This window comes from Watersipora subatra, chromosome 7 (genome assembly GCF_963576615.1).
Source record: "Watersipora subatra chromosome 7, tzWatSuba1.1, whole genome shotgun sequence".
Lineage (NCBI taxonomy): Eukaryota > Metazoa > Bryozoa > Gymnolaemata > Cheilostomatida > Watersiporidae > Watersipora > Watersipora subatra.
This window is the reverse complement of record NC_088714.1, coordinates 20,053,165-20,065,678: the sequence shown is the minus strand read 5'-3', so window position 1 is coordinate 20,065,678 and position 12,514 is coordinate 20,053,165. Positions and strand designations below refer to the sequence as shown.

The 12,514-nt window shown below is 34.1% G+C and overlaps 2 protein-coding genes across 3 annotated transcripts in view; one reads left to right on the top strand and one right to left on the bottom strand.

Annotated features, from left to right (window-relative positions):
• LOC137400128 (tetratricopeptide repeat protein 13-like) overlaps window positions 1-12,514 on the bottom strand; it is a 61,026-nt gene that overhangs the window by 10,957 nt on the left and 37,555 nt on the right. Inside the window, exons 9-13 of one of the 2 annotated variants that reach the window (XM_068086441.1) lie at window positions 5,505-5,646; window positions 3,930-4,028; window positions 3,062-3,259; window positions 1,312-1,358; window positions 371-570 (exon numbers count right to left, since the gene is read on the bottom strand). In XM_068086441.1, the coding sequence (XP_067942542.1) occupies window positions 371-570; window positions 1,312-1,358; window positions 3,062-3,259; window positions 3,930-4,028; window positions 5,505-5,646 (686 nt within the window). The remainder of the gene's footprint in view (window positions 1-370; window positions 571-1,311; window positions 1,359-3,061; window positions 3,260-3,929; window positions 4,029-5,504; window positions 5,647-12,514) is intronic. The other variant, XM_068086442.1, reaches the window with a different exon arrangement.
• On the top strand, window positions 8,978-11,826 carry LOC137400129 (uncharacterized). The gene is made up of 2 exons (XM_068086443.1): window positions 8,978-9,003; window positions 9,687-11,826. The coding sequence occupies exon 2, from the start codon at window positions 9,697-9,699 to the stop codon at window positions 11,077-11,079; it is 1,383 nt and encodes a 460-aa protein (XP_067942544.1). The 5' UTR covers window positions 8,978-9,003; window positions 9,687-9,696; the 3' UTR covers window positions 11,080-11,826.

Below are 12,514 nucleotides of genomic sequence, written 5' to 3'. Positions count from 1 at the left end.
TTAACCAAATTTAATCTTTTTATTAAATAAATAAAAAGATTTGGAGTTATCTCTCTTAACAAATCCCAATTTGTCATTGCCTGTCTGTTAGTCCATGTAAACGCTATCATGTACCATTTACACAGAATAACACATTTCTATATTTTCCATTTTTGGTCATTTCATCATTTACACATTTTTGGCCGATTTTGTCCAAATAAAAGAGACAAAGAGCCCAAAAACAGACACATCCCTTTTGTCACATGAAAGGAGCTACTGGTGGCCAACCATTTTTAATTAAGTCAGTTGGTTGAAACTGCTGTTTTCACCTGATATGCATACCACAGAACAAAAGTAGTGGTTGTATTTACTCGTTCTTATTAAGGACTACCTCGTTTCTTGGCTGTTGACCACAGTTCTCGAAGTTGTTGCCCGACGTGCACAACAGCAAGCCCCATTGCCAGGTTGAACCGTACATTGGCTACAAATGAATCAGCTTTGACCTGCATCAAACGCCCATAACGTTCAGCTAGGCAAAGCAACCTTTGTGTAGCAAAATCATAGCTCGCATATGGCTTGGCGACCACAGGCCTGCAACAAAATAAAATGACATTTATGACTCATATGGCTGCTGAAACGTTTTCAAATTCTATTAAAATACTAGCTGAATGCCAGGCATTGCCCAGTAATAAAAGTTTTTGCATAAAATATTGATTTTCAATTGGGTAAGTTTCTTTACTTAAACTACAACGAACAGCTTTCATTGTTTGTTCATTGTAAATCGGACAGGCTGATTCCGATTTTGTACTCAAAATAAAGATTGGTCCACTAACTTTCAAAGTAATTTTGGTTTTTGAAGGCTTTTTTACAGCAATTCAATATCGGTGTCGTAAATGACACAATCAACACAACAAGCCCCGCCTATAAATATGTGACGTTTACATGTACTAACTTTTAAGGAACGAAAGTTGGAGGTGTTTAGTCCGATCTAGAATTATAGAGATGGGGGTCTTAAAACCCATTATTCTCTTCTAATTCAGCCTTCAAAATAATCTCAGTCTTTTCTGAGAGGTAGATAAGCTATTTAACATTGCTTATAGCTTGTTACAGGATGTTTAATAGGCTGAACGCCGAGGAAAATGAGCTCAAAAAGCTAGATTATTATTATTATGATTATTATTATCACCTTATTGGTTGGAGATTTGAAGGTATGAGTTCAAATACAGTGTGAACCAGATATTTCATTCCTATAAACTTTATCGCTATAACTAGACAGACCAACAAACAGGCTGGTATTTATATCTAGAGTATCTGCGAACGAATTTAACTTACGTTATATCTGGCGATAAAGCCATCTGCTCTGAAGCAAAACATTCGCTCTGTAATATAATAATAAAACAGGTTCACTAATTGCGGCGTGCAGATAAGCTCACACAGCTTTATATCGTAAAATTTAAAAATTATGTAAACAGAAAATTGTAAAAATGTGAAAAGTTTCGTTTTTACTTTTTCAATTTAAAACTCGAATAGTTTCCAAGTGTGAGCAACTCTTAACAATTTTAGACCAATTTGAACGATGTTCTAGATATTTTACATCATTTACCACTAAACTAGTGATTTAAACAAATTCAACAAAATAGAATTTATCCTTATTGAAATCTTATAAAAGTTCTTTGTTTAACATACAACAGAATTTGAGTAAATATTTGTCTCTACGTTTTGCATAACTTCCTGTATAAAACACGACAGCTTCGTATGTAAAAGTAACAAAGTCGATAAATTAATTTAAACTGGGAGATACGGTTTGATGTGATATCTAATCGTAAATCATTCTGCAGCAAAGATTACGAAAAGAACTAAAATCATATATGTCCAATCAGTTTATAGATTGGATGTAACACCATAATCAGGTAACAATGAAACAACTGGTAGAAGCATTCTCAAGCCAGCAAAATCAACAACAAACTAGTTGACCACATAAACAAAAATTTGGAAAAGGAAATCAAAATATACATTTTGATTAACTCCTGTGACTTGTAACTATCAATACCAGAAAAAATAACTATTAACAATTCCATTGAACATGCATCGAAGCACCCAAAAATACTTCAAAAATAAGCACCGGGCTAAAAGATCACGGTTGACACATGGTAACAGGTTGGCACATGGTAACAGGTTGACACATGGTAACAGGTTGACACATGGTAACAGGTTGACACGCGGTAACAGGTTGACACATGGTAACAGGTTGACACATGGTAACAGGTTGTCACATGGTAACAGGTTGACACATGGTAACAGGTTGACACATGGTAACTTGCTCTCCATTAAAATATAAATGCAAACTCTGATCCAATCATTGAAAGTTTTGAGAGAGAGAGCAGAGCCATGCGCTCCTCCTACATGAAAATACAACAAATCAAAAATATGAAAAAGGCCCGTATAGAATTGATATACTAACTGAACGCAAAGCAAATTCTTTCAAAATAAAAACAATAAAACAAAAAGTGATACGTAAATTCCTAAAAAACCACAACCATAGAAACCAGAACTAATAGAGTAGACAAAATAAGTGTACCAAATTTACTTTGACAGCTCTATTAAACATACTAGTAAACTTTAAACATAGGTGAACTTTCAATTCATCTGTCTTTAATGTAAAGGTGTAGTGACGTTACGTCCTTAATTTGGTTTCGTATATATGAATGTAGTTAGGATTATAAATTGAGTGGTGACCAACAGTTTACATACTCTCAACGTTGAGATAAACAGCCTGATGACTGCACAAGTACGAAACTACTAGTAGCTAACCAATATAAGTACTCTATCTACTTCTCTATTAGTTTATTTTAATAGAGCTTTATAATATATACTCTGTGTTCTATAAACACACCTGATGATCTCTTACAGCACACTAGACTACCAGGGTACTAGACTATACAATATACACAGATATAGATAAACAACTAGGTGTATTTATTTAGAGTCAAGTTGCTCTGGTTGACTGATTTGTCAGGGTCAGGTATAGACAAAAGCCACAACTAAAATCTGTAAACAGACAAATATAAAATTTAGTAATTACCATATCAAGTGATGAGCCTTTCGCCCAGCCATCTTTAAATGCAGGACGCAGATCTCGGTCTAGATCGATATCCCAGAGTGAATTATCTAATTTAGAGTGAAGGTAGCGGTAGTAGTTGATAAGGTAAGTAGCTTTGATGTACTCCGTGTTGGCCTGGTGGTTGAAATCTAATGGAGTTACGCCGCAAGTCACGCTAACCTAACACAAAACACATTACAACCCAAATCATTCTACCGCAATTGTCGAAGTGGCTTAATGGTGTGGCCAACACTCTCTCTAACGAAAACCGATACTAGTGAAATTCTCTGAACTGATACGATGGGTTATACTATAATTCTCATACGTTTGCTTGCCAACCCGTGTTTGTAAACTCAAATGCTACATGACCTTATCAGCTAAATACATGTAAGTACATGTAAGTAAACCTTCCGCTCAAATGTGATCTACATGTAGGTTATTACTCTATAAATGACATTAAAAATCTATGGTTAAAAAATCGTCCTATTGTACGTACGAATATAATTTAATATTTTATGCAAGAAATAATATAAAACAAAAAATAAGAAGGTAATTTCAAAAGACAATAAGTCACAAATAGAGATAGTAAAAACTCTTGAGCAACCTTTTGATTTGGTTTTCTTATATAAAATAGCCGTACACAAGCTAAAAAGGCACAAGAAATGACCAACTAGTTCACCCGCAACTACTTGTCTCTATCTTAGAAAGCTCATAAAAAACTCTGGCAGCCATATTAAAAACTGGCAAATGACAATTTTTTATTAATGGAAAAAACAGAATCAACTAAATGAACTTGTTGATTATTCTAACAGTTGTTAACGAAAAATAAATTAATAAAGGAGCCGCTCACCATAGATTTGACAGCCTCATAGAACTGGCCTAAGGAGGCTTGAACTAGTCCTGCCTGATAGCAACACGACGTGTAGGTTGGGGTATGCTGCTTGCAGCCCTAAAACAATATGGTAAGCTAATAGTCGAAAAGGAAAAACTCCACTGAAAGCAAATCAATCAAAGACATCTTGTATACCGCCAAGATGATGGTAATCCGTCCCATTATTTGTCTCGTGTGTTGCAACTGTTTTATGTTGATGTAATAACCAATAATAAGAATAAATTCTATTTTGTTTAATGTTTTTACAGTCACGGAACAGCAACAAATATACTTCAAGTAATTAGATATTGTGTTAAAAATAATCCATGATAAAAAATGAAGAAACCTAAATTATATAGAAAAACTAAATTGATAAAATAATAAAAATGAGTTTTTTTGGCCACTTTATCGTAGAGACGAGTAAACGGAGGGGTAAGTTTGATGAGTCAGTTTGATAACAGAAATAAAAAAGTAAAAATATGCAGTGATTTAATTTAAATAAAGTTTGAACTGAATTATTTCATAGAGGTTTTTATTATTTTTAAATTTGATTTCCCATTTCTACCAAATTTTTTACTTTTACTTATGAAGTTGTAATGTTTTATACAGTAAGTTATGCAGCGTGTTGAAACAAATATTCACTTAAATTCTGTTGTATGTTAAGCAAAGAACTTTTATAAGATTTCTATAAGAATATATTTCGTTCTGTTTAATTTGTTGAACAGCCAAATAACAGCAACAAATATATTTCAAGTAACTATTCATAGTGCTAAAACAAATCCGTTATCTGCAGCAGTGTAAAAAACGAAATGCATAAACCTAAATTATAAGTAAAAATTAAATTAACGAACTAATAAAAAACAGATTTCTAAAATTACTTTACTTTAGAGACAAGTAAACGAAAGTGTAGGCTGGCCAATCGGAGTTTCAAAAGAAAAAATATGCAGAGTAATCTACTTTAATTTATATTTACTTTATATCTACTATAATTCATACCAACATTTTACGTTAATGTATGAAACTGTCTTGTTTGAAAAGCTGTTCGACGAGTCGAAGTTTGGATATTAATTTGCACATCGATTGAGGCAAATATTGGCTCAAATCTTATGTTGTACTACACGCTCTTATGTTATTACCTAAATGTTATCTTACTACATCTTACTACGTGTTATCTCATAACAATGAGCATGTACAGTGTAGTAAGCTGTAGCTGGAGATTTGACTGCCGGACATAGAGAGCTATGAACCAGTGATGATGGAACACCCTAACACCGATACAACTCATTTCAGAAAATTAAGTCTTCAAACATTCTTCCATTTCATGTCCTTATTTGTGACTGAACTGAAAAACTTAAAGCATATTTCACAATGAGCTTAATGAGGATGTATATCCTTCAATACTAACAGTAGTAATTAAATTGACATGTTTAATCTTTAAGTTCTTTCCATGGTCGATCTCCTGAAGTTAGACAACCTGACAAACTGATGTCTATTAATCATGAAAAAGGGCCTATTACTAGAGAGATGAGTAGAGGGTTAGTCGGGACAGCTCACCTTAAGATCTTCCAAAGCTTGAATGTCATGGCCCATTTCATGCAGCAGAATTCCTCTAAACAGGAAGACATCTTGCCCAGCATTAGTAAAATTTACAGCTTTGTTGGCATATCTTAAAGCTTTCTTGCTTTCTCCTTCTTGCCTAGGCAAAATGGTTCTTACTATTTATTATGATTTCAGTTCATGACGTGGCATTATAGGACATCAAGGAGGTCGAAACGAGAAGCTAAGAACATGGTATGCTGAAATAATAAAAATTCATTAAGAATAGACAACTTATTTATAGCTCAAATTACATGCATACCCACATTAGAATATAAAGCAACTGAAATTAAAAATTTTTTATTTTGTTGCAGCTTGCAATGCAAAGTTAGCAACAATAAAAAACATTTTTTCATGAAATGTTTTTACTGGCTGACAAGAAAAAGCAACAATACTCAAATGTATGAAAGCTTGTTTGCAAAGCCGTTTTTAACAGCTTTGCAAACAAGTGGTTGAAAACAAGCACTTACAAGGCCTACTGTTTTAAATAATCAACAATAACAAGGTATTGTTGATTATCTAAAAGATTATAACCTATCCAACTACAGTCATCCCTTGACATATGAGTATTCTAACATACAAGAACTCTGAGATAGAAGGAAAATTCCGAGCAAATTTTTGACTTGAGATACGACACAAATTGGAGATACAAACGTACGAGGCAGTTCTCGATGCGATTTCTAGGTGGTTGAGTATGTGAGAGGCTGCTTTCGACAACAGCGTCACTCGGTAACTCTTGTCGGCTCAGGTTGAAAAAGTTTTAAACAGGCCAGCTAAAAGTGAAGGCGAAAGCGAGTGAAAATCGAGGCAAAAAGGGCCGAGTGGAACAAAGAGGAAACGTAAAAACTGAAAATGAAAACAAAAGTAGAAGTAAGTTTTGTGTAAAATGAGATTAACATTTTTAAGTGTGTGTTATAGTAAGATAAGTTCATTTAAGTTACATTTAATGTTTATGTTACGTAGTGTCGCAAAAGTGTAGCGTACCAAATGTGCTGCCGTCAAGTCTCTCTCTCACCGCCGTTGCTACCATTCTGTATTGATGGTAAGAACTCCATACGGTACTGTACATAATAATGCTACATTTTATTGCAGATCATAACCAATAAATAAGAATTTGTTACTTTGCGAGCGTAGGTGGTGAATTAGAACACCAAAACACGTTTTCCATTGTCTAATCCTGTTTTTGGGAGTTTTTTCAGAGTGTGGTAACAGATTAATTTGTATTTATTTATTTTATATAAGATAAATTGATTTGAGATGCGAGAGAATCGACACGCGAGCTCGGTGCCGGAACACATTAAGCTTGCATGTCAGGGTATGACATGTTGCTTCAATTTATGCGTCTCCTAATAAGGTACATCTTATATATGAAAGTAGGTTTATTCACGGATACTGCGTCTAATAATTGAAGTGGTCAAGTTACTAAGATATTACATGTCACATGAACAATGTAGATATTAGGCTTTTGTTCGGTGCAGGAAAAAGGATTTAAGCATCACTTGGTTCTAATGTTTTTACAACTATCAAGCCTTTTCGTGTGGTCAGTATGCTAATTCTTTGGCCCTAAATACATGTAGGCCTACAGTATATATATAGAACCACAGGCATATATATATTTTTATGGTAAAACCTAAAATAAACCCTATCAGATATGCTTATGACGGCACCTGCCCCATTTTTATTACATCTAGGTTTGATTATACTGAGCTGTGTTACACAAGCAGAACTCAGATATATTAGATAATTGTTCGTATCAGCCCTTACACAATTAGCACTAATATTTTACTCCATTTGATTGGCGAGTCTACCTGCTCACTTCGTATCTAGCCTCCTCCCAGACTACATTCAACTCTGTCAAGTTTTTGAAACCTTAATAAAACATGAATAGCGCTTTTGTAATTGAATAACAGGCGATTGGATATGTAAGAATTGTGGGCGGAGTCAATTAACTAGCCACTAATTTTGTCACTACAACACTACCCCAGTGTGATAACAGACTCTGTATACACAAGGTTCACTACACAATAGCTCGGGTAACAAAAAGAAGTTGCTAATATTGCCACGTCAACATCCCTTCTGACATATTGCTAAAGATCTAAAATTTCTGCCAGTGAAAGGTACGTACATGTATATATGAGAATCATGTTCATAACCACATAAATGCATGACATGCTTGGTTTATCACTTGAGTGTGGCTGTTGTTATTGTAGCTCTCTGACTAGAGATGACCCTAGTAGTCTAGTAGCGAGGTTACTAAAGCTTGTTTATACTGCTCACATCTTACAAATCTCTACATTTCAATACATTCTTATGTATATAAATACACAACTTGTACAGGGATACAAACAAGATATCTTGACATGTACAAAACAGTACTAAGCTTTCTGTGATTAAGGATATCTTCAGACTCCCTAGACGTTGAAACTACGCAATTGGGGTACATGTGATGAGTTCTGATTCTAATGCATTAATAGGTAAATACTCAACTTGTACAGAATGCAAATAGTATATCTAAACACACACAACAATGAGCCAGAACCAAGTTTGCTCTGATCAGATTTAAGAATTGTCAGAGCACCAAAAAGTAGGAGCAATGTTGAATTAACAAAACAAGGCCGTATGTATAAATCCTTTACACATCGCATACATTAAGGTTACCTTATTTATATTCCTAATAAAGTATGACAACGTACATAGCAGGCCTGATGTAAGAAAAGGTTATTTAACTTCTAGCATTCACTGCCAAGTTACTCAGTAGGAAACTTGATGATCAAGCCATATGAGATGACAAAACTGCTGGTCAGCAGTTGCTTTGGCTAACTAGATCATGATAAAATATTTGAACTGTGATTGGTGAGTTCTGTGAATGCAATTTAACAATCTGGGTTTTGTCGATACCTGAATGCAATGGTGAATATAATAATATGTTTAAGATGACGAGAAGTACTTGTAAGAGCAGTGATGCTAGTTGATAGCAATAATGAGCTAGTAATATTCTAAACTCATCATGAAAACAACTTTGCTGTTATTTTGGCATCTGCTTGACTCTCTCACATTTTAATAGTTTATGCAATTTAAGTTTTTTCTCATTGATAACTCTTACATTTCATGTAGCAATGATGTCAGTGAAAATAAGGTTTACCGCTACAATATTTAACATAAGCGTAACTGTCAAGACACAATACACGCATATACCATATATAACATCCTTGACACAGGTATGCATATTTAAACTTTAGTCTTACTGCTTGCAGATAGCGGAAAGTTGAAAGTACTTATCTATCTAGGTCAAACTGTTCTTATACCATAGCTTACTGTAGCCCAAGAGTGGCTGTTTTTTAGATTGATTCATTTCACAAAACCAAATGATTTTTGTAGTCTATGTCTAACATACAACCCTCAAAGTTTGATGGGCAGCCTATACAAGGCGGTGTTATAGAAACTCACCACCAAACAAGTGAGTTTGAAGTTAGGCTACAGATCATCAAAGCTGGAGTGACAAAGAGGACAAAGTGACAAATTTAAAACTGTGTGTGCGTGTGTGCATGCGTGTCAGAGATGGTCAATTTGTTGAATGACTCCCTTGGCTAAGCTAAATAGAGTATGTTAAATAAATAATGAAAGGCAAAACGGCAGCGCTTTGAGTTACACGTATACAAGCTGTATACGTGTAACTCAAAAGAAGTTCTTCAAAGTTTGGTATGCGGCCCATAAACGGCGGCTTATGTCAATAAATTTTTAAGATATTTAGAGCTGTATTATAGAGATATAAGAGCACAAAACAACCGCTGAAGTTAGGCTACAGATCATAAAACCTGAAATGACAAAAATGATTCACGCAGCTTTCTCATTTTTCATAGAAGACATGATGTAGTAACAAACATGGCAACATTGAAACTGAAAAGCTAACATTCAGACTACATATATCTTATTGCTACAGAAATAAGTTATATCCATATTTTATTTATATTATTTATATCAGAAATATTTGACAGTTATCAATGCAATATCTTCTGCAGAAGTAATTAAATGACTGAATCTATACAAAGGAATAGGAAATGTAGACATTGATGTGAAACGCTGACAGCTGATATTACTGTAGTAACCATTTTGAATGTAAATATATAATTTTGCTTGTAGACAACGTGGTATGGCAGCAGTACATAAAAAGGGTACAGAAAAGCAGAGAGAAGAAAAATACAAAATCGAAAGTAAAGGTTTGTTCATATTCGCAACTGCAAATGAATTTGAATATGAAAAAAACTTGAAGGAAAAGTTTCTGTTTAAATATCGGCAGTATGAGAAGAAAGAAATAATCGGAGACGAAAATGAGTCTGACAATGAAAGCTCATCAAGCAGGGAAAATAATGAAGACAATGAGTACAGTAATGGAGAAACCAGCACTTGTGACCAAGACACGACTATAGATACAGAGGAAACACCAAATACAAAAAAAGACACGACTACAGATACAGAAGAAGAACCTGGCAGAAACCAAGATGACACCACAGATTCAGAGGAAGAACCTGACACAAATCACAATTCTGTTAAAGTCGGTAATTCTAAAAATAATTCGCAAAATGAACCCGGTACAGACTTAATAATTGACAAGCTAATATCTGCATTTGGCTTAAAAAGTGATGCAGATAATTTGATGCTTTACGGAGAAAAAAGAGCAACCGCAATGACAAAAGATGCAATGTCATCTGAATCCGAGGATACAAAGTTCAAAAAATTAATCGAAACAATTTCACAATATACGGATCAGATCAAGCCAAGTTTTCTGATCTTTGTTCTGGCGTCTGGCGCAAAAGAAAATGGTGAATTTCTTCTGAGCTCTAAAGATCGAGAAGATTGTAAAAGTTTCTGTAACAAAAAGCATAAATTCTCTGGAAGATGCACGAGGAGACGCATTTCAGATCTTGTTCGAGCGATTCAAGATGCCGAAGGAAAAAATGGATTACTTTTCACTAAGATACCCAAAATTTTCTTAATACAAACTGTCTCAGGGAAAGAAAGATCAGAAATGCTGAGCAAAGATATATCCCTAAAAGAACTGATTAAAGGCCTCAAGCCCGATGACTACACACCAGTAGGCTCAGACACCTTTGTGTTTTATGGGCATACAGAACATAGAGTTGACTGGGTAAATAAAAATGGATTCTATTTGTTAGACCGATTTTGTGACATCATAGAGTCACTGTCAGAAAGGACGAGCAACAGTGATGAGGGTGATGACATGCTTGAAAAGTTGATTGTCATGTGCGGCAAAGAAAAACCGGTTAGAGAGAAATTGTTTGAGACTGCCATATCCGCGCTAGAGACCGAATATGAAATGAAATTAAATTGGGAACGAGAGAGTCTCTGCAATGCTTGGTTTGATAATGTCTGTACAACTGTGGCTGCCACCATTACTGACTTTTTGGACCAAAAGCTGGACACAGACCACAAACATTTGCGTGCATACATGAGCAGCACCATGCGATACAGAGTCTCGATGCTTGACATATTGCGCACCCAGCAAACAAGTTAAACCAATGAATTGTTTAAAGCATTGAGCTCTAGAAGCGAATAACTCAGCCATGCTAATACAGTGACATTGACTATGATTCCTAGACTACAATCTCTGTAGCAGAATCTTATCATAAAGATCCAAAAATGAACCAACTTTAAAGTTTAGCATTTTTAAAAACATTGCCTGTCAAATTTTCTATGTAAAAAACTTGCTCAAATGTGATAGTGTTTATAAGCAATAGCATATCCTGAAGTTTTATTATATTTTTATGCTTGTTCAATCAAGAAGTATGTTTAATTGTTTCTAGATTACTTATAATAATATTTTTTGTGAACACATTTTTATGGCAAAATAATTATTTCATACAAGGATAATCATGAAGGAAACTATAGTCATGCTATTGTATCACATTATTTATTTATAGCATTTATTATAACAATTTTTTATTCAGGAAACATATCCATCTGCCCATCTATACGTAGTTTTTGCAGTATGACAATGTACATACAGCTGCAAACATTAGAAAGCAAATTGTATGTTTTTTAGCGTGGCTTCTTGTATTCTTGTAAATGTTTATCACAATGTGAGCTAAAACCATTGTAGGCTACTTTTAAAAATATTCCAGCAAGCAAGTTAGGAACCATTCCAAGTCCTACTACAGTCAATCCCTGATTTGTGATTCCACTTATCTAAAATTTTTTGCAACTTGACATGAAATATGAGAAAGTAATTTTATATACAAATATATACATTAGATAATATATAATAATACAAATATATACATTAGATAATGCAAATTCTGAGCATAAAGTGAGTTTCTTCATTATAGAAGAACTTGCTTAAAATTTTAGTAGATATTATTAAAAAATTATTAGCATTTTTCTATCATTTGCGATTATTTTAAATGTTTGAGGTGATCTGACTGCCAGGATGTTTTAAGATTAAAATCAACAAAACTTGATTGCGGTTAAAATGCTCAGATTAAGAGAAAGTCTGATTATGATGCCTATAGTTGCAAAGATACCGACATAACAGCGATGTGTAACGCTGCAACTTCAATGCAATAGCAAACCTATATATAATAATTAGAGCTGCACAATGATCGCGTTAATTAAACGATTAACCCGACCAATACAAATAAACGATTAACTGAGTTGGGCCAATTAATCTTCAATTAAAATACAACCGAGGTGATGATCTTGATGTGGTTCCTTTCCTTTGTACTGTTTAGTACCATACATTGCTAACGTAGCATGTTACTACCATTTAATTTACTAACAAATAAATATTATGACAAGCAACACTTTCTTACCAATAAATTACAACCACAATTATTTTGCACTCAACTATGAAAACACAGTGAGTCGCTAACATTAAACTTGTTTATACAATGCACAAGCGCCGATCTAGTCGTAAGTGGCCGTGTTGTTAGTTGTTTGAACATGTTTCTAGG

Excerpts from the sequence above, each read along its gene's own strand:
- LOC137400129 (XM_068086443.1), top strand. The coding sequence starts at position 9,697 with ATGGCAGCAGTACATAAAAAGGGTACAGAAAAGCAGAGAGAAGAAAAA.